The sequence below is a fragment of the Haliotis rubra genome, unplaced genomic scaffold, assembly GCF_003918875.1.
Source record: "Haliotis rubra isolate DU_JTF1 unplaced genomic scaffold, ASM391887v1 Scf102, whole genome shotgun sequence".
Taxonomy (NCBI): domain Eukaryota; kingdom Metazoa; phylum Mollusca; class Gastropoda; order Lepetellida; family Haliotidae; genus Haliotis; species Haliotis rubra.
Genome location: NW_025764915.1, coordinates 80,368 through 103,020, shown reverse-complemented (window position 1 = coordinate 103,020; position 22,653 = coordinate 80,368). Strand labels below are relative to the sequence as shown.

Sequence of the window (22,653 nt, the reverse complement as noted above, 5' to 3'; positions counted from 1 at the left end):
ACTTCTCTCAAGTAGTTCATACTAGTTTTAGCTACACTTTTATTTCCGATTGTTGCCATTGGAGTTAGCATAGAAACGCACATATTCTGCTTTATTTCAGGTATATTGTTAGGGTAACTTAAGTGGCATGTTTAGAAGTTGGAGAATCAGATAAGGACAAAAGTTTATGGATGAACAACTTCTTTATTCGGATAAAGCATCCATAAAGTTTTGTCCTTATACTGACTGAGTTTTGGTTTTACGCCGCTTTTAGCAATATTCCAGCAACATCACGGCGGGGGACACCAGAAATGGGCTTCACACATTGTGCCCATGTGGGGATTCGAACCCGGGTCTTCGGCGTGACCAGCCAACGCTTTAACCATTAGGCTACCCCACCGCCCCTTTTGTCCTTATATAACTTAATGATCTAACTACATATATCTCTGGTGACAAGCATTTTTCACTTCTAGTCTTCATCCCTATTTTCCATCACATATTTCCATTTTATCAACATTTTGAACACATTTACATACCATGTAATTTCTTGCAGTATGAAATCGCAAATCACTCAAACAAAACTTAACAAAAACAGATAGAATAATCACATGTTCATAAACAACCGACAGACACACACAAGTACAGCACTAATGATACAATGTTCATTTCCATACAGAGTTGTCGCCCCTGCGCCGCCCTTGGTCATAAGTTTAATACCGGGGTCAACGTTCTTGGTGAGAGGCGTTTCTGCAGATTCAAGTCCAAGCGTTTCCTTGATTACGGTGAGAAGCGGGAACTTGCCTTGGTCACAGTATTTGCCACTGGGGTCGTCAAAACTTAGTTCCCAGAACATCGCACCTCCTAGTTGTTGACTAATGATGTACTTTGTCTGTAAAAAGTGAGTGAGTTTAGTTTTACGCCGGTTTTAGCAATATATACCAGCAATATCACGGCAGGGGATACCAGAAATGGGCTTCAAACATTGTACCCATGTGGGGAATCGAACCCGGGTTTTCGGCGTGAGGAGCGGACGCTTTAACCACTAGACCACCCCACCGCCCCTTCGTCCGTAAAGAGGTTTCGGGTTAGTATTGAAGCGGTACCATATCGAGCATGAGTATGGTATTATATTCAATAATTTTATAAGTATATTAACTGAGCATGGACTTACATCTGGACAGGTAAACAGACATCACATTTTCAGGGGTGGAAATAACTTTAAAATTGCTAGTGTACTCCGGTACAGTGGCACATGTAAAATCACTTGCCCTGATAATTTTTCCACTATACTGGCCGTTTTCTTGTTGATTTTTTAAATAAACAACATAATTAATATTGGAAAGTCAACTGGACACCGGTACATTGTGATATACAAATTTGCTTGCCCGACAGAAAAAAACACTGGACTCGGGCGTCGGGCAATGGGTTATTTCCACCCCTGCATTTTGGGTCTAGAACAGTTGATTCACACGTAAATTCAAACTGAAAATATTGCTATCGAACCGATTATACCTTACCTTTAATCGTATACTCTGTCTGTCATCATACCCGACCCAATGTTCCTCGAAGTACGCGAAGGGTACTTGTTGTTCCTCATCCCATTCCCGTTGCCACTTCACGTTCAAGTTCAAGCATATCTTGAATGCAATGAAGAACATTTAGACAATAGCACTAAATTGTCAAGGCAATGGATTAAAACATGTTGTCATTTTGTCTGGAGTTTGACCTATATTCTTGTAGTAGCATATATTTATTTGAGAGGTGCAAAATATGTTTCAAGTATATTATTTCTTTTTATATAGGCATGGTAAATGTAATACTTACATGTTCGATTAGATTCTCCTGAGATGCACATAATAGACTTCATGGATTTTCCCTTCCATCCATAAATTAATTTTATGGATGGAAGGGAATTTCCAAAAGTTTTCCGGAAGAAAAGTAGTTCCCAAATCATTGTACATGTGACATACAAGAGCGAAATGATACTCATCCTCTATAGAGGTGTTGCAAATGGGACAGAAACGTAAACCAGATCCGATTGATTGCCACCCACCTTTATTATAACGTGCAGGCAACACGTATCTAAATTTGGTGTAAGTAGAGCGCACCTTATTTCCTAATATGATATATAGATATCTGTCTGGTTCAAATATGAATTTATATTCTCTATATATCACATATCTAGAGCTATTATTCAAAGTACACTTGTACGAAAGAAAAATTTAATTCATCACCAAGAGATTGGTTAATCCAGATATATCCAAAGCCATGAGAAAACAAAATATTTTAAATGAACGATACCCAAACTCTTTTTTTCAAAGTCATGAAAATATATCAACATGTATAGATATTAGAAACAATGAGAAAAACGTCAATATGAACACTAACACGTAGGTACAGTTAAGCATGTAAACTTCAACGACCAACCACTTCTATACAAAATTAACTCACCACCCACACCCATATGCATAGCAACACTCACACCAAAACAGCCAGGGTAACCAGTAATCAGGTATACCTTTAAATGTCCGTACCCGTAAAGATCCGGATAAGAATTGATCTCCAGTAACCCATGCTTGCCGTAAGAGGCGACTAACGGGATCGGGTGGTCAGGCTCGCTGACTGGTTGACACATATCATCGGTTCCCACTTGCGGAGATTGATTTCGCTCGGTCAGATACCATAGTTAGGACACCCGTTTCGTATAATTCGCATGTAATGAGACCTCGTGTAGTATTCTCTATATACCTACCTCGGGGTAGATGAGCCTCGCTGGTTGGGCAAACAGGGTACCGAGTGGCTTGGACCCTTTGATGACGGCAGCGCCTACGGAGTGGTCATTGGTGTCGTTGAGGATGAAGCTTGCACCAGCCCCTGTCATCCCCACCACCACCTTCCGCCTGTCAGCCCCACCGTTCAGCAACACGTGGACGGCATGGTCCTGCAACGACGATCGAGAGTTACATGAAATTCATGCTGGCAAAGCTTGAGGGGCCCGATTCTCGAAATGTTCGTAGCGCGAAGTTGGCTTGATGTGTCACATCGGGATAAACTTGGTCTTCAGCAACCCATGTTTGTAAGAGGCGATTAAGGTCAGGAGGTCAGGCTTGCTGACTTGCTTCATGTCATGGTAACCCAACTGTGTAGATCGATGCTCATGATGTCAGTCACTGGATTGTCTGGTCTAGACACGATCTTTTACAGACCGCCGTCATATAACTGGAATATTGCTGATTACGGCGTTAAACAACAAACAAATATGAACAATCTACTTACAACGTTGTAGAGTTTGGAAAATCTTGGGTTGCTTTGTCTCTCTTTAAGTGGGCTGTTGAATCCAGTCACCTCACTCCACGATCCAAAGAAATCATACGCCATTAGAAACATGTAGTCCACGTACCTACATAAACAAAAACAAAATCATCAGAATTCAAAATTTGTTTTATATATTTCCAATAAATAGATTGCGCAGATCGATGCTCATGATGTTGATCACTGGATTGACTGGTCAGACTCGATTATTTACAGACCGACGCCATATAGCTGGAATATTGCTGACTGCGGCGTAAAACTAAAATCACTCATTCACTCACTCCAATAAATAGAAGCGATAAATTCATTTTCATAATCTTATGAAAGTTCTACCACTTGTGACCCGTGAAGGTCTGGGTTAGAATTGATCTTCAGTAACCCATGCTTGTCGTAAGAGGGAACTAACGGGTGGTCAGGCTCGCTGACTGGGTTGACACATGTCATCGTATCCCAATTGCGTAGGTCGATGTTCATGCTGTTGATCCCTGGATTGTCTGGTCCAGACTGGATTATTTACAGACCGCCGCCATATAGCTGGAATATTGCTGAGTGCGGCGTACAACCTAAACTCACTCACTCACTCACTCACTCTACCACTTCTGACCACCACGACTCATACTGCTACCAGTGAAACATGTCGTCAATCATAAATCAGATGTACCCACAAGTATCATAAACAGCGTGAGTGCGACATGTTATCATTGATGCACAAGCCAAACCAGATTAAATGGAATAAATCAAATCTTCCGAACCAGCTGCCATTCAAAATCCGGGTTCCCTACATGATACATAAGTAGATGCTGACAACACCTCAGATAACAGAACCATCACATGTAAGCAATAGCTTCTCTTCTGAAAGTTGTCAGTTGTACGAATCCAACTAGACCATGGTCATGTGTGCAGGGTTCACCATCAAACAGTGGTGATACCAGGTGTAAGTGAAAAGGTGAGCTTAATCTCATCCACCGGTGGTACCTGTCACAAACACACGCAAGGGCAAGTGAATTGTTTCCCTGGAAAATACGGGAACATATGGATGGCACAAAATAAACAAGCAAATTGCACTGGACATCGCGTTGGTCTCTCACTGAAAGCGTCATCTACATGTCTGCCATAACACTTTTATCATGCTTCACTAAGGTCATGAACGCCGTAAGAATGATTAAACAGCAAGAGGTGCTCTTTGAATTTGTATAGAAAGGTCATTCAATCAAATACGTTCTTCAAATATGTTTCACTGAGCTGCCAGGACCATAGACTGAAACCGATTTTGTTTTCACTTGTCAGTGTGTAGCCATTTGTAATCACTTTCGCCTGTTTTACTCCTAAAAAACACTAAATACTTTTTACTCTAAATATCTTACGTTGTAATCTTTTTTATGTCATAGCCGGCCAGAATCTTCTCCTCCCCTCCTGCCACCGCCACCGTCAGCAACAGCCGGCGTCTACCCGTCTCCTCTGCCTCACGGTCGAACTCCTCTCTGACCCCCTTTGAAGATGAGTGTAGGTGTGAGTAAAGAATATCAGTGAAGAAGCGAAATTTTTAATATGAAAGAATTTTAATCCAAGTCATAATCATAAAATACAACATGTAATTGTTCGCTGGACATGTTAGAATTCCTGTTGTCTCCCAGGACTGTCTCCATTCCTTCTAAAGGATTCAAGTATAAGAGGTTGTAGTGAGTGAGTGAGTGAGTTTAGTTTGACGCCGCTTTTAGCAATATTCCAGCAATATCACGGCGGTGGACCACCAGAAATGGTAAGAGGTTGTAGAAGGTTTATAGGTCCCTTATACTGCTCGGGCTGTGTATCATGTTCGAATCAGACCAGCGATACACTTTAAACGCCTTTGTTTGAAGAGTTATTTATTTATTATTTATTATTGGATATATATAGCGCTCATATCCACGCACTGGTGCATGCTCAAGGCGCTGGTAGTTTTTCCCTCGATCATTGGATGTCAATCTCAACGGCACATCTTATTATCAATCTCAACTCCCTGGGGATAATACAACTCTTGCAGCCACTAGGCGCACCGAGTTATTGCGGCTTGCCCATCCGTACGAGGTACCCATTCACAGCTGGGTGGACTGGGACACATAGTCACAGTATTTTGTCCAAGATTACTGCACGTTGCTATACCCGCAACTAGGTGTTTGCACGTATTCATGTGGCCACCATCTGGTCATATACCAACGGATTCGTGGGTTCTTTTAAGTGCACAGGGTTGTGTACTGTACACTAGCTAGGGGTTGTGACAACACTGAAAGAGTCTGAACACAAAGTTGACTTCAAGATTTTACACCCGGTCAGAGATGGGCTCGATCCCGGCACCTCATGCTCGCTGGATCACTAGCCTGGCGCTTTAGCCAGCTCGCCCACCATGCCACACTTTGGTGTGTGTGAATGTATATAGGTAGAAGACATTATAGAATCAATAAGCTACACACGAGCAAGAAATACACCGTTTGACCCATGACTGTTAGTCGAAATGTATCTTATGAACACCTTGATGAACGCATCCTCTTCCAAAACCAAAGTTCATCCATTTGCACCTCTATGAGTCCTAATTTCCGGTAATCGCAACCAACAAAACGTTTTTCGCGCGAACTCTAAGAAAGGCTTTTAAATCGTATGTGTCGAATCAGTTTATCTATACCCTTCAAAAAAGTAGGGGAACTTCATTTTTATTATACTATTGAAAAAAATGTGAGATATATCGGAGTCAATCAACGTTGATATGATATCAATCAATGTTTTGAGAGTGCATCACCACTTGTGCTTCCCTATGACCATAGTTGTTTGTACAGTAATCGCTCTTGAAAGAGGACTGGTGTAGGTGTACGATTTTCATTTTTTTAAAGAAAACGGCTAGAAACAAACACTAACAACTGTGTAATGCAAGATGACTGTCAAAAGTAATGGTCTACAGTGATTTATCGACCTTCTTAACAACCGTCACAGTCAAGAATGACACCCCATGCATGTGTATGGGGCTACTGTGTTGTGCACGTGCATCCCATGCGTTGTGTTTAGGGGTGGCGATAAAGAAAAATGGTGGTGCGATCATGTGATGTCTGTCTTTGAAAAGTTTGTTAACGCTTATACTTGCTATCCAAATTGAAAGTTCGGGTTCCCCTACTTTTTAAGAGTATATATAAAATTCCATCAGGGCATGTGGACGAAACATTTCAATGGCAAAAACAAATACCTGTAAAAGTTTCACATAGAAATTCTTGGTTGTGGCGTTAGGGTACTCCCAGTCAATGTCAAGGCCATCAAAGCCTCGTTTCCGCAAAAACTCCGCAGAAGATTTTGCAAACTTGGTAATCCACGCCGTTTTGCTTGCCATATGTGCAAAGTTATTTGAAGCAACGCTGTTTTCTCCTCCCACGGACAACAGCGTTTTTAAGTTCGAGTTTTTTTCTTTAAGTTTGTTAAAATGTGTGTATCGTCCATTTCCACCCACAGGGTCTTCAACTCTCGGATCAGACGCAACGAGCTTCATAGAGTACTTGTCCAGATTTGCAAATGCATAAACAAGATGGGTACATATCCCTGGGTCGATGTTCTCAATCGGGAGGCGGATGTTGTTGTTGGCACCAGCTGACCAACCCGTGTAGTAACAGGCACTGACGTACTGGTTACCTGTAGAACAAATATAATGAACAACATTGAGTGAGTAAGTTTGGTTTTACTCCGCTTTTAGCAATATTCCAGCAGTATCACGGTGGGGGACACAAGAAATGGGCTTCACACATTCTACCCATGTGGGGAATCGAACCCGGGTACTCGGCGTTACGATCAAACGCTTTAACCACTAGGCTACCCCACCGCCCCGACAACATTGAGGAATGATTCTTTAGGCTATGATATACTCGAAAGAAACAATATATGTCATGCCACGACAGATTAACTACAGTAAATTATATATGACAGATTACCTAAGATCATTGGAAAATATTGTGTGGTCTTTTGTGTATTGTCTACTTATTCTCGCATGCCTATATCATTCTTCTGATCTTAGCAACTACGGAGAACGAAAATCCCTTGTCTCTTTACTTGACAGAAAAAACGTCTAGACACTTCCAAAAAATCATGTGTCTAAACTATTCAATGTACGTAGATACTTTATACAGTCTTTTTCCTTTTTTTTCAAACGACGTTGACAGATATCGAAAAAAACGTCTAGATTGTTCAATTCTTACCAAAAATCTGTGTCTAAACTATTCAATGTACGTAGATACCTTATACAGTTTTGGGGGTTAAAAAAGGAAATTAAAATTTAATACAGAAATTAAAGCCTTGCAACTGACAGTTTGTTTTGTTTTGTTTGGTTTTTTAAAAGAAATTAAATTAAATTACAGAAATTAAAGCCTTGCAACTGACGTTGACATATATCGAAAAATATTACATGCATGTAATTCTTTACTGTTTCGAATTTTGCGTTCTTGCGAATATCATATCTGTAGTTGAGATTGGACGACGGGTACAACCCTGAAGCTATGCATGAACTATATAAACACATTGGCACGTAAATAAACAATATTCATTTTGATTGTCAGTTTCAATAGATATGTGGCATTGTACATGTTGTGCTCAGTTGCGTTGTACGTAACTGCCTTGAGGCTTGCAGTCAAGTAAATCTGCAATCTGTTTCTGCGATTTAAGTATGGAAGAAATCCTCTATTGTTTAACAGAAAATAGGATTGTTTGTTGTAGACATACAGTATGTAGTGGTTAGTAGTAGTAATAGTAGTAGTAGTTGTTGTTGTAGTAGTAGAGTAGGGGAGAAGGAGAAGTAGTAGTAGTAGTTTTGGTGGAGGAGGGGGAGAGGAGAGGAAGGATTAGCAGTGGTAGAAGATGGAATAGTAGAAGCAGTAGTTGTAGTAGGTGTTCTTATAGTAGTAGTAACAGCAGTTGCAGTAGTGGTAGTAGCAGTAGTAGCAGCAGTAGTAGTAGTAGTAGTTTTAGGGGAGGTATGGGAGGAGGAGGAACGGAAGAATTAGCAGTGGTAGTGGGCTGTTGTGGTAGTGATAGTAGTTGTAGTAGTGAGTGAGTGAATTTAGTTTTACGCCGCACCCAGCAATATTCCAGCTATATGGCGGCGGTCTGTAAATAATTGAGTCTGGACCAGACAATCCAGGGATCAACAGCATGAGCATCGATCTGCACAATTGGGAACCGATGACATGTGTCAACCAAGTCAGCGAGCCTGATCACTCGATCCCGTTAGTCGCCTCTTACGACAAGCATAGGTTGCTGAAGATCAATTCTACCCCGGATCTTCACGGGTCACAAGTGGTAGAACTTTCATAAGATTATGAAAATGCATTTATCGCTTCTATTTATTGGAGTGAGTGAATGAGTGAGTTTAGTTTTACGCCACACTCAGCAATATTCCAGCTATATGGCGTCTGTCTGTAAATAATCGAGTCTGGACCAGACAATCCAGCGATCAAAAGCATGAGCATCGATCTGCGCAATCTATGGAAAAATATAAAACAAATTTTGAATTCTGATGATTTTGTTTTTGTTTATTCTAACCCGGACCTCCACGGGTAGCAGTAGTTGTTGTAGTGATAGTGGTGGGAGGTGTAGAAGTAGTTGTTGTAGTTGTAGTAATAAATATCTAAGTTGATCAGTAATAACAAAGGCAAGAAGCTTTATGGATGGCACCTTGCATGAAAACGATATAAAAACATACCCCAAGACGGCGCATCATTTATAATAAATAGGCAGCAATCCACACAGTACATTGACTTCATTATGGGACCATAGGGAAGAAACTTGGCAGTTTAATTCCAAATTGAGACAATAGATCCCTACCTTGCACACCCGTCAACGCTGCCATCAGCAGCACCGTCACTCCGTGTATCCACGGACTCATTAGCTTCGTTCTGAAACAAACACAGATGAGCATGTAGGCATGTATAGAAGAGCGAGCTACAGACTCACCACAGCAGACATCAACCAAAACACAATATCACAACGAAAGAAAGGGATACCAGTAACCCCTGAGCGGCTCCTCGCAGGTTCTCACGGCACATATCAGATTTTTTCTTAAAATCTGCATTTCTAAACATGAGCCTTTTCATGTTTAAAGTCAATCTGTACCCCATCCTGATCGCTGTACGATTACATACCTAGCTGTGTTGATGAAGCAACTTGATACAGGTTGCGTCAGTATAGTTATGTATGTGTTTGTTGTGACCTCGCTTCCCCATGGCCACGATCTGAGTCACGAACACGCTTGAATAGTTTCCACAGGTTTGATGTTAAGATTAGCTGAAGTCTGTGTTACTCTGTTTCAGTTGAATCCGAAATTATTACATACAGCAGGCTACTTCCGTAACGAACACGCTCATAACGATTACGAAATTCCGGATGTTACGAAAGGTTTACGTTGTTTTTGTTGTTTTGGGGTGTTTTTAAAGTATTTGTATTTTATTCTGTTTGTTTGTTTTTTGGGTGTTTTTGTTATGTAGTGTTTTGTTTTTGTTTGTTTTTTTGTTTATGTTTATGTTGTTGTTTTTTTGTCTTGGGGGGTGGGGGTGTTTTGGGTTTGTTTTTTTTCTCTCTTTTTTATTTTTCTCTCTTTTTTTGGGGGGGAGGGGGGTTTCTGGTTTGGACTTAACTGACTATATCATTCATGTCAGACGAATACACTTTCATAATATGCAATAGTTTCATTATTATTTTTTTTCATATAATCCGTTCGTTTGTACGTAGAAACGGTCTTTGCTTGAGTAACCTTCTTAATATCACGGGCTAGAATGAAGTTGAGACGTTGTATGATCACACAGTAAACGACATACAGACCGAGCCCCAGAACGATTTTGAATGTTTTTAGCATTTAAAGAAATTAGTAAACCCGAGGTCACATATGGGATTGAAGCGAGCGCAGTTGGAACTACCGGTATAGGGAGAAAATGTAAGATATATATATTGAGAACTTGGCGTTGGACCAATATGTTATTTCATTACGGGATATTTCGTAATATAAGATGGAGGCAGTTACATATAAATACACAGTTCAACGTCACTTGGCATGCCACGGGTCGAACGTCAGAGACGGTGGGGTAGCCTAGTGGTTAAAGCGGTCGCTCGTCACGTCGAAGACCCGGGTTCTATTCCCCACATGGGTACAATGTGTGAAGCCCATTTCTGGTGTCCCCCGCCGTGATATTGCTGGAATATTGCTAAAAAGCGGCGTGAAACCATACTCACTCACTCCTGGACGTTACGGGCGACCATGTTGTATATAACGTTCGTAAAATCTCAAAAAACTGCCGCTTGAGTTTTGATTTGCGATCAGAATTTATACATTTGATATTAAGGAGGTTAATATTATTTTCAACACAAACAGGTACTGAATTGCTGTTTTGGTTCAAATTAACATAAATAACGAAATCTTTCACTTTGGTACTTATCAAGAAAAGGACATTTTACGGCTCCTCCTGCAATGCAAGGAACTGAACTGAACTTTATTTACACACAGGATTCTTACACCTTTTACACTCATTAGAGATACATTTACATAATATACATCTTAATATACAGGTATACAATATGCAGCAACAACTTCACGGGTCAGTGAGAACGGATATCAGAGTACATCAATTATGAAACACGTTGTTTTTACACATTTTCGATAATTTTCGTAGGGTTATTAGTTTCCGATTATTAAAACGTAAATTCATTCTTAAAAAGTTTGGTTCAGTGTAAAACTATTTGTGAATTAGCTGTTTTCTCATTTTTCCAAAGCTGGACAGATAAATGTCAAAAATAAGGTACGCAGGGACTGAATGTTTTTCAGGCCTCATCCAAGCACTCGCCCGAAAATAAAATGGCAATCAAGGAGAGGGTCATTCATTTTCTCGTGTACATACTTGACATATCGTCACGAGATCTCTGTCAAGCCTCATGAGATAGAGATATTAAATGAGACATTAACCGGACTTCCCCACCCCCCCGACATCTGTCGTACTTAACCTAAAAAGCGTGTTTATGGTAATAACGATGATAATGTTGTGTTCTGAATGTCCAACACGTACACACGATATCTCTGATAACCCTGTTGATGTGTGTTTATGTGTGTATAAATATTAATGGGGTGGGGTGGAATTTGGCGGCTCTTTCTTTTTTGTCATTATCAAATGTGAAGCGCTCGTGTTCAAAACTTTACTGTTGTAAGGGGTAATATAATTGTTTGGTTGGTTGGTTTGATGTTTATCGCCGCATTCAGCAATATATGGCGGCGGTCTGTAAATAATCGAGTCTGGACAAGACAATACAGTGATCAACATCATGAGCATCGATCTACGCAATTGGGATACGGCGACATGTTGTTTGGATGGGGAGCGGTTACATCTGATAGAGGACTATTCGCCAGGATCCCTGCCTGTTTCAGGTATAACACATGGTTTGCATGCTCCAACTCGAACACGTTGGTTAAACTAATACGATACGTTTAGTATGCATTGGTTAAACTGTCACTTTATTTTGTAACCTTAATCAACCTCGTTGGTTCAATCACATTTCACTGTTATCCATCTCGAACACATTGATAAAACCGCTATGATACAACATGATGTGATCTGATTTGAATACAGTGACTAAATTTTAACTTTACAGATCAGTTAGCCCTAACTGAGCCCAAAGTGTGCCAATGCATTAACTGTCAAAATGCATTTTCTCTAATTCGAACACAGCGGCTAAACGAACACAGCGGCTAAACTGTCACTCTTTACAGTTAAATTGACGCTATGAATGATATACTTGATCACTTATTATGTGATCTGACGAAAAGATGAAAAAATAGTCGCTCTATAGGGCAAGTTTATATAATGATATACTTGATATATGTCTGAGTGTTGGCGACAACACTCGAAAATCTTCGGCCGTGTCGTTGCTCGCGGGGCAGTCTTCAGGGATGAGTAGATATAAAAACGCGTTAAATAACTCCATCGAAGTACGTGTTCATCTATGGATAAGGATTTTGTTGTTTTTGCTTTATAAATCAGATTAACGTCCTGCAATGACATAATAATACATGCTTTCGCATCGCAATATATCGCAATATGAGCTAAATACCCACCTGTATTATCTATGGAAAGGATTGCTGTTTGCACAGATTCTGAGCAATGACATATATTATATACGCAGTAAACCTATGTATGGCTAAACACGCCTGAAAACGGACGCTTCTTACGGGCCCTTCCCACTCTATAAACACACCCACTCACCCAAACACACATCAAGTGGTGGTGGTGGAATTGGGTTTAACGTCGTGCTTGAGAATATTTCGCTCATATGACGACGTGCATGCGTGTGTATGTGTATGTGCGGCTGCTTGTACTAGCCCAGACTGAAGCTGGTTTTATAGTGCTAGCCCACTGAGATACCATGCCGCAGTGAAGCATGAATACCCCACTCAGACACATTATACGGACTCCGAGCCGACCAGTCCTTGTTGTACCCATTAATGCCGAGCGCCAGGCAGGGACCAACAAGTATTATATTTTAACGTCTTTTGGTATGACGCGGTCGGGGATCGAACCCGCGACCTTCCGCTCTCCGGGCGGACGCTCTAACCACTACACCACGGAGGCGGTCCAAACACACATCAACTCACTCCGTCCACTTTGCCTATACGTTGTAACTCATGACCAGTGTGAAACTGATTTAGTGTGACTGTGAAATTGTCTGTATGCTCGTCTCAACATTGTTTTGTGTAACTGATACAGATGTTTGTCAATGACTTGAACCAAACTTGCTAGGATTGTACAACATATGTACGTGTATGCAAGTGGCTGTGTTGTTTAAATAGTATCGGTTGTTGTGCCAATGTTGTGTAGCAATGTGGTCGTGTCGCAGTGACAGAGGAAACGTAGCAGTAGTAGTAGTAGTACTGTAGTAGTACAAAGCCATAGGCGGATGAAAATGAACCACACACACACACACACACACCTTAACCCACTTCTCAAAAGTTGTATCCGCCATTAAGCGGCAAGTTTTAAAGTTGTAAATTTGGCGGAATACAAATCCTAACGCCTTAACCCTAACGGGCCAATTACAATTTTAAATCCTAAATACAAATACAAATCCTAACGCCTCCAGGGCCATGGGTACAACACATTCAGTCTTCGAGATTGCAGCATAAATACCCGAATGAAGCTCTATATCACATCGCATCTGACACATGCGATTGTCAACTGCAAATCACTTACCATGAAATTAACAACATTTGACCATCTGAGATTTCACTTCAGTACTTCTTGAATATATCCAGCAACGTCACAAAACATGTTGAAGTGGTATCTATCAAATTCCAATTCATTATTCAACTTCAAACGGTTTCTTCAAAACAGTTGATATGTAATATTCAATTTGACTGCAGTTTTGGCAAATAGTGACGGTTTCCTTCTTGCCCAATCCGTGGTGAGCCTATGTAACAAGCGTAAATGTTCGGATCAGTCCTCAAAAGCGGGGTAATAAATTGTCCTAATTCTTTAATCAACTCTCTGCTATCGTGACAACCAAGACGTGTGCGTGAGGTCAAGTTCGCTCTAATCCGTGGCGGTTTTTAAAACAGAAAATTTCACCAATACAATATATAGTGTTACAAAGAGAGGCAAGGCTCTGTAGTTCACCTGCTCTATTCTGAAATATTCGCATCATTAGATTAAATAGGTCTCAAATGACAGGGTATCTGGGTGAGATGGTGGGGTGGGGCGGCAATGGAGTAGTCCAGTGGTCCAAGCGATCGCTAGTCATGACGAATATCCGGGTTCGATTCTCTACAGAGGCACAGTGTGTGAAGCCCATTTCTGGTGCCGTTTGGCGTGGTTTTGCAGGAGTATTGGTAATAGCGGTGTAGAACTAAACTCACTCACTCACCCACTTACTAACTCACACACACAAAAGATTGGTTTACACGAATGTCCATAGAGCAATAGAAGATTTGACAAGACAAAACTATGAATGTGATAAGGTCAGATACGGATTCAATACAAGTTGTATACACATAGGTGGTTCCATATACCACATGCGTAAAACACACATAAATAAGAACACTTATAATGTAGATAAGAATCATGTGAGCTGTTTTAAATGGACCATTGGTTCGTATTTGTAAACCAGGTTTTAGAGGAGACATTGATAATAAACTCAAAATAGGTCGTTAAATATATATTTTTAAATGCTAGATAGGCGTGGTTATACTGTGAAAAAAAAAAACAACCCGAAAGCAGTAATTCACATGTATGGTGCCATGTTTCGCCTGTAATCTGCCTAACGAATCCCAACTCGCATGCCCGTGGCATGTTAATTAATGCCCCCAAGGCGCTGATCTGGCAGTTTAAGACATTTATAGTACCACTTGCGCCTAAAACAATGACACCGAAGTTCAAACTCCTAGGCAGCTATAAAACATCAGATCACAATCGCCTTTCAGTTGACCTCGGGGCATGTGCTGCACTCGTTCACATGCATATCTTTACTTTTCCGTTATATATGTATATGAGGTCGCAATCAGGGTAGTAGCAGTGGCTGTAGTAGTAGTAGTAGAAGTAGTAGTAGTAGTGACTGTAGTAGTAGTAGTAGTAGTAGTACAACCGTGTACTCAGAGTACGTGAGTGTGAGTGAGTTAGTGAATTGGGTTTTACGCCGCTTTTAGCAATATTCAAGCAATAATCACGGCGGGGGACACCAGAAATGGACTTCACACATTGTACCCATGTGGGGAATCGAACCCGGGTCTTTGGCGTGACGAGCGAACGCTTTAACCACTAGGCTACCCCACCGCCTCCGTGTATGCACGTATTATATTCACAAGTCTCTCTCGATATCATTTTAATTAATTAATAAATTTAGGACACGGTTGCGCAAGACATAATAAAGGTTTAATCATATAATACCATTCTTAAAATATTAAATACGTAATTTCCAAAACTAAGGAAATTATAGAATTCGTTTATATCTTAATTTAGTGCCAAATGCAGACATGCTGCTTGTAGGAAACATGACCATAGATCCCTTTTGAAAAATACAATAACTGAGATAATAATATCCACTGGCATATATAAACATGTCGTTTGAAATGCCTTGGTAGCGTTTTAGACAAAAACATATATAGGAAAAGCATATCCAGAATAGCAATCAGAATGTGAGTCACAAAAATTCCTGGACAGACAGGAAGAACGTCTGGGATAGCAATGTGACAGGTTGACAGCAGGATGCAGGTATACAGACGAACGATCATACAAATGATGTTCCGTGTGTACGCGGCTTGTCTGACTTTCTGTAATGTTTCAGAGGTCAGCTTGCTGGTAAAGGGAGCCAAAGGGTCTGATTTCTTGGTTATGTGAAGTTCAACACACGATGTCTGAGAACTACTGACCTCGTAACCAGCTTGAGTAATGGGTCATTGGCTTACATTCATGATCATTCTGTCACACGAATTGTTACTGCCGTTGTTATCATAATGAACATAGTCGACATCACCATCTCAACAACCATAACAATGAAGGAAAACCAAGTTCTGTGGAAGTCAACTTCTTTATTGCAATGAGTGCGACGTTTCGGTGTAGGTACTAACACCGTTATCAAGCAAGTGATACAAAGAGTATCGAACTCATTGCAATAAAGAAGTTGACTTCCACAGAACTCGGTTTTCCTTCATCAAAACAACTTCTAAAATGCTTCTCAAAGAAGTTAACCACTATCATTGTGAAGATCTTCATCATAGACTATATTCTTTCAGCTACTAAAACCATCGTTATGATACTATTAAGCCATATTTACGATTTACAGTAAGTTTGCTAAAATATAAGGTGTTTTCGACTTTCAAGGTCAAAGGTAAGGACGAACTTCGAAGACCCGTTAAGATCCAGGTTAGAATTTGTCTACAGAAATATATGTTTGTTGTAAGAGATGACTAATGGGATCGGGTGGTCTGGCTCGCTGACTTGGTTGATGCATGCCACCGTATCCTTACTGCTAGATTAAAGCTCATGAATTCAGTCACGAAATTCCCTGGTGAAGATTTGAATATGGCTGGAATATTGCCGAGTGCGGCGTCAAACAACACATGTTACAAATGCATCAGATCATGATTCAAATTAATCCAAAGTAATCGCTTAATTCAAGCCTTCATGTGTTTCGCCCATGTTGAATGAAGTTTCATATTTCAGGGGCAGAATGACACAGACCCGCAACTCACACTGACTAAGCAACCAACAAAGAGCTATAACTTTGTTGATCACGAGGAGAAGACGCAGACTCTGACAACTGCAATATGTTTAAGCTTGACAAATATCAGCTACAATGAGGAAGAAACTGTTTTTCACGTCCAAGTTTTACAATAAAGGAGCAGGTACACACCGTACCTGCTCGACAGGTGATCGTTTGATGACAAATTAATTAAGCACGTGATCATGAGAATGACATGAACAAAGAAGGCGCCCACATTTGGGGCTAAATGTATAATAGTTTGCACACCTAAAACTTCTAGTTTCACAAATTATACCACACCGAGAGAGTATTTTCTTGGGAATTTTGTGTGTGTGTGTGCGTGCTTGTGTGTGCGTGTGTGTGTGTGTGTGTTTGGGGGTGTGCGCATTTTTAACTGTTTCAGTTCTTGGTCGTCGTAACCATTTGCAGAAGCGCACTCGGAGTCCTTTGACGAAGCGCGTCAACTCTTTACCCACTAGGCTACCCTCCGCCCCTATTATTAAAGCAATACCTTGACGTAGTTCATCGCTTTACTGTGTGACCGTAATGTACTTTGTCAATTTAGAGCTGTACGTTGGACAGAATATTGCCCCTTGGTCTATCTTAGCGCTAAGACAGCTTCGCAAATCCAGACCCAGTACTATATACAGCATCATCTACAAAGTCTACGAGGAAATTTTTTTCAAAATTCGAAGCTCGAAACATTTCTCAAATTATCACAATTTCAGAAAAAGGAACAGCTATTGATGTGGTAAGTCCTGGCGGAAAGCCAGATAATCTTCTTTTACAGTGCGTCATGTACATAATAGGACCTTAGTTTGATTCATTTAATATACATTCCAGTATAAACCTTAAACATGCAGATTCGTATCGTCGCATTGTTGAACCAAACAGAATTCTATAAACATTCACCGTCAGACAGACATCTTGACATCAGTAGACGTCTGTCTTTCTGTTAATTGAACGACGTGCAGAAACGCACAATTGGTTTAAGAAGAACCTACTTTACATGTTTTAATCCCGCCCAGACAGCGTGTTCACATATTTAAAGACATGTATGTGCTCGTGGATTTATGTCTCTGTCTATCAAATTCAGTTGTGCACTGTGGTTCGATTGTTTACACGAGCTAGAACTCAGATATAAATAAAGGGTCTTCATTTCTTAAGAATGGTCCTTGTATCTTGTATGTTCGTTTCATTTTTAGATCCTCTATCTCTTTGTACCTTTTTACAGTGCAGTCACAGCGATACATCTTCGTATGTCAATATTAAAGAGTGTGCGTTCTTTAAGTGTGGGTTTGGCCTTATGCTACCAAGCCATCTTTGTGCTAACAGTCGCTGAAGTCCGACTTACGAAAGTGGTAGCTTATGAGACGGGCACTGTAACTTTCTTATAGATGGGATTCGGACATAACCACATCCAATAATATGCATAAATCCTTCCGATCGGTTCATTTTCTGGGACTAGATTGATTGTCATCCAAAACTTTCTATCCATATTTTTGTAATTTAAAAGAGAAAAAGAGAAGAAAATCTTATCAAACCTCCCGCATACTCCCGGGGACTATGGTGTAGGATCAAAGAATTATCCTAATACGTATCAAATATTTTTAAAGCGGTCACTCTTGTAGGCTAATTCTGTATTTACACTACGAGTGGGCCTAGGACACAGCAATTCGCTCTGCAGATTTGCGTCCCTTGGTCAAGCAAGAAAAGTGTGATTGGGAGTTCGAATACCGGTTTATTCCGATTAAGTTCCTTGGTTTGTTACCTGTGTGTATGGGTTTTGACAAAAAGTGAGAGAGTGAGTTTAGTTTTACGCAGCTTTTAGCAATATTCCTGCAATATCACGGCAGGGGCACCAGAAATGGGCTTCACACATTGTACCCATGTGGGGAATCGAACCAGGGCATTGGCCCACCGCTCCTTCGCCAAAGAAGTAAACGAGTGACACCTGTTTTTTACCCAAGGGTATCACTGGTGTCCTTTCCAATTTGAAAACACCTGCTTGTTTCTGTAAAAATTATATATTTTCAAAAGCTAAGCCGTAGTCTGCCTATATGTGTGCTGGGCACATAATTTGATTCAGCATTAGGATATAGATAGTACCAGTAATATTTGTTTTGCTATTCCCTGATTAATCTCACATACCCCATTGATATTACAATTATTACATTACAATTACGCACAGATAAAAATAAATATCTACGATAGTAGTATGCGTCTGTCTATAATCCATGACCCAACGTAACTCTCCAACTGTAAGAAATATTTACGAATAGGGTATAATCAAACAAACCGCATAACACTTAAAATAACCTGTGCAATACAAATTCAATGTATTAGTGGGACTATATTCACGCTAGACATATATAAAATACTGTACTCAAACAATGACAAAAAGAAATCATCAGTTCAATACCGAAAGGATCATTCTGTGTTTCAAATTTGTTTCATCAAAAGCAACTCTATTACTGAAACAACAATAATGCGCCAAAACAAGTCAAAATTTACCTGCAAGTAACTCTCAATCTCGAGTAATCCAAACGGTATCCACTAGCGTTATGTTTAGAAGGTAGACCCAGGCCCGTCATGCCCCGTACATAGCGACCAGACACAATATCACCTTCCTTCCCTCAGTCGTATGGATTCAGAGACAGCCGGATCCCACATACGCCAGTATTCATCAACAAGTGGGCTCCGAGTGTAACGGTGTTCAACGTCCGCCCCGGTCTCAGTGCTTGTGTTTAGTGATAACGTGTCCTCGGGCTAAAGCCGGGCGTTGTTAAAGAATTGAGTCATAGCTGTGGTTTAATGCACTGGGTGGTTATTGGTGTTATAAACGTACATTTATCTCGACAGAAGAACGTTATATTGGTTATAATTGCCCCGAGTGGTGTGTAAAAATTGTTGTTGACGTGAGATCGTTAAAGAAACGTTCTACAAGTCCATATGACATGTTGGCAGGACAAGTGAATCATTTAATATTATGTTCTTGTTTCGACCAGCACTCCTGACACAATCCTATGTCCTGTTCTGTAATCACTTCAGATAAGACAGTGACGGGTTCAGGAAATCACAAGTATGATTAAGGTTGGTTGGTTGGTTGTTTAACGCCGCATGAAGCAACATTCCAGCTGTATGGCGGCAATCTGTAAATAAACGAGCCTGGACCGGACAAGCCTGTGATCAACAACATGAACATTGATCTACGCAATTGGGATACGATGACATGTATCAACCAAGTCTGGATGACATGCATCAACCAACCGATCCTGTTAGTCGCCTCTTACGACAAGCATGGGTTGCTGAAGACCAATTCTAACCCGGATTTTCAGGGGTAGATGATTAATGTAAATTTATGAGTACAGCACGGTTCGTCCCTAGTAACATATGCTGGATCGTTGTTCATAATATCAAACACTGGATAATCTCGATGTACAGACTTGATTGCACAGGTAGATCGCATCAAGTGGACTATTGTTGAGGGTGACATTGGACAACAGACACGCACTAAATTACACGCACGCGCGCGCGCACACACACACACACATACACACACATATTTATATACACGCAGTCCGAACAACTGATGTCAGGATTCCGGTCAATTATGCTATAAACGGGACCGTCCGGATTAACAAGGTTTCACTTTATACAGATGGGAGCTTTAAATTAGTCTTCGGGGTCCCCTGAACCACTACACCTGGGAATGGTGAATTAATGTATTTATACAACGCTTTCTGAGAAAATTGAGACTGGCTGTAGCCACTCACTCACTCACTCACTCAGATGTTGAATCTGCTCAACCGCTCTCTCATCGCAGATAACATCGGCCATCTACGGAGAACGTTCATGTGTGGTGTACCGGTTGAACTTTATAACCTGCAGCTAAAACTTAGGCGGCGTCTTGAAAGTCACCGTGTCAAAGATCATTATCACTTGTCACCGACTCTAAAGAGAATAAACATGCGTAATGAGATATATATAATAAGCATAAATGGGAACTCTTCAGAGGCATTTATGCAATTATTAATCTCTCCTAATGTCCTGTCTTACGCACTGAAATGATGTTGTATAAGATCTAGTAATTGGATAGGAATTATATAGCAAATAGATACATCACAATGAGGCGGTAGAGCTTATCTTCAAAACACCCAACCCTTATTCCGCCTACCTTCTAACAAACCACTCACAAATCAAACTCCATAACTGCCGCATTTACTACAGGCTTATTTGATACGTATCCACCCAATTGCGTAGATCGATGTTCATGCGGTTGATCACTGGATTGTCTGGTCCAGACTCGATTATTTTCAGACCGCCGCCATATAGCTGGAACATTGCTGAATGCAGTGTAAAACCTAACTCACTCACTGATACGTATCCATCAACCACTACTGTCATTCAGCCTCCAAGCTCATTTCATACTCACTCACCCTTGAATGTCCACCATCCCCAAACTCTTTTCAAATCAATATATGTAAACCCATGTCCAAATTGGAAACAACGACAACGACTCCTGTTGACGTGTCTACGTCTTACGCGTGTGCCTCTTCCCTAATTATCCAGTTCTCCATCCCTCTCGATTCAGTCTGTGTAAACCCGTCTCTGTATTTGCTTGGTATAGGTTTAATGTTAGGTCCATGAAATCTGAGGACGGTTCACTTTCAACACTAGGGGCGACCATTATACGTGGATATTTTAAGATGAGCACCTCAAGTCATCGAATGCAGCTTATGCCTTTGACTGTAAAAGTACAGCTGTATCGCGACAACACAGTAGTACGACGGAAACGGCTGTATCACAGCAACACAGCCGATTACAACAGCTGTAACCCGGTAAAACAGCCGATCACGGCAACAACTGCAACACGACAACACTGCTGTATCTCAGCATCAGCTGTGTTGCACCAACAGCATCAACTGCGACGCATCAACTTGACTTCATCTTAAAACTGTTACGTACCCTTTGCGCTCCGCCATCGTGCCCATATGTCTTCATTGGTAGCATCTTACACATAAAGAGTATCCGTTCCTCACTGGATAGCATCTTACAGGTATGGGTAACCAATCCTCATCAGGTACCATTTTACAGGTATAGGTAACCAGTCCATATTTTGGGTAACCAATCCTCATCAGGTACCATTTTACAGGTATAGGTAACCGGTCCTCATTGGGTAACATCCTACAGGTATGGGTAACCGATCCTCATCAGGTACCATTTTACAGGTATAGGTAACCAGTCCATATTTTGCATGGGTAACCGATCCGGTCCTCTTTAGGTAACATTTTCTTTCTTACAAGTAGGAGTCACCGGTCTTCAATAGGTAATACTTTACATGTGTGGCAACCAGTCCTCATTAATTAACCTTTACAGGTGGGGGTAGCCGGTCCTCATTGGCTAAATTCTTACACGCAAGGGTCACCGGTCCTCAATGGGTAACATCTTGCAGGTATTGATAACTGGTCCTCATTGGGTAATCTTACAGATACGGATAACTGGTCTTCATGGAGTAGCACGCTACAAGTTGTGGTAACCGGTCCTCATAGGTAACACTGTACAGATATAGGTAACCGGTCCTCATTGGGTAACATCCTACAGGTATGGGTAACCGATCCTCATCAGGTACCATTTTACAGGTATAGGTAACCAGTCCATATTTTGCATGGGTAACCGATCCGGTCCTCATTAGGTAACATTTTCTTTCTTACAAGTAGGAGTCACCGGTCCTCAAAAGGTAATACTTTACATGTGTGGTAACCGGTCCTCATTAGCTAACAATTTACAGATATATGTAACCGATCCTCATTAATTAACATGTTGGGATATGGGTTTGGTAACATCTTACAAGTAGTCGTCACCAGTCCTGACCGGGTAGCATTATGTTTTCTCGTAACTGGGCTCATAGTTGCTGTAGAATTTCCTATAGAACAATGCCTCTTCACCTCAATGTCAACTCCTTGTGTCTAAAGGGCCCACCCAATCTATTGACCCTGATGTCTGGTCCAGCAGTCAGACCGGTAGAGGTACATTCTGAATAAGTGTGTGGAAAGCTCTCTTGATCTCATTGCCAATTTGACAGACACCTACATGTACAGCGCAACCAACACGAGGTGAACTTTA

At 40.9% G+C, this 22,653-nt stretch overlaps 1 protein-coding gene across 1 annotated transcript; it reads right to left on the bottom strand.

Moving 5' to 3' along the window:
• Positions 1 to 484: 484 nt before the first annotated feature.
• Positions 485 to 19,291, bottom strand: LOC124269959 (chitinase-3-like protein 1). The gene is made up of 8 exons (XM_046704961.1): positions 19,042 to 19,291; positions 9,121 to 9,191; positions 6,503 to 6,939; positions 4,656 to 4,780; positions 3,256 to 3,379; positions 2,732 to 2,920; positions 1,497 to 1,616; positions 485 to 868 (listed from the first exon to the last, which is right to left on the bottom strand). Exons 1-8 carry the CDS (start codon positions 19,119 to 19,121, stop codon positions 584 to 586), a joined length of 1,431 nt encoding a protein of 476 aa, XP_046560917.1. The 5' UTR covers positions 19,122 to 19,291; the 3' UTR covers positions 485 to 583.
• Between the last annotated feature and the right edge of the window lie 3,362 nt (positions 19,292 to 22,653).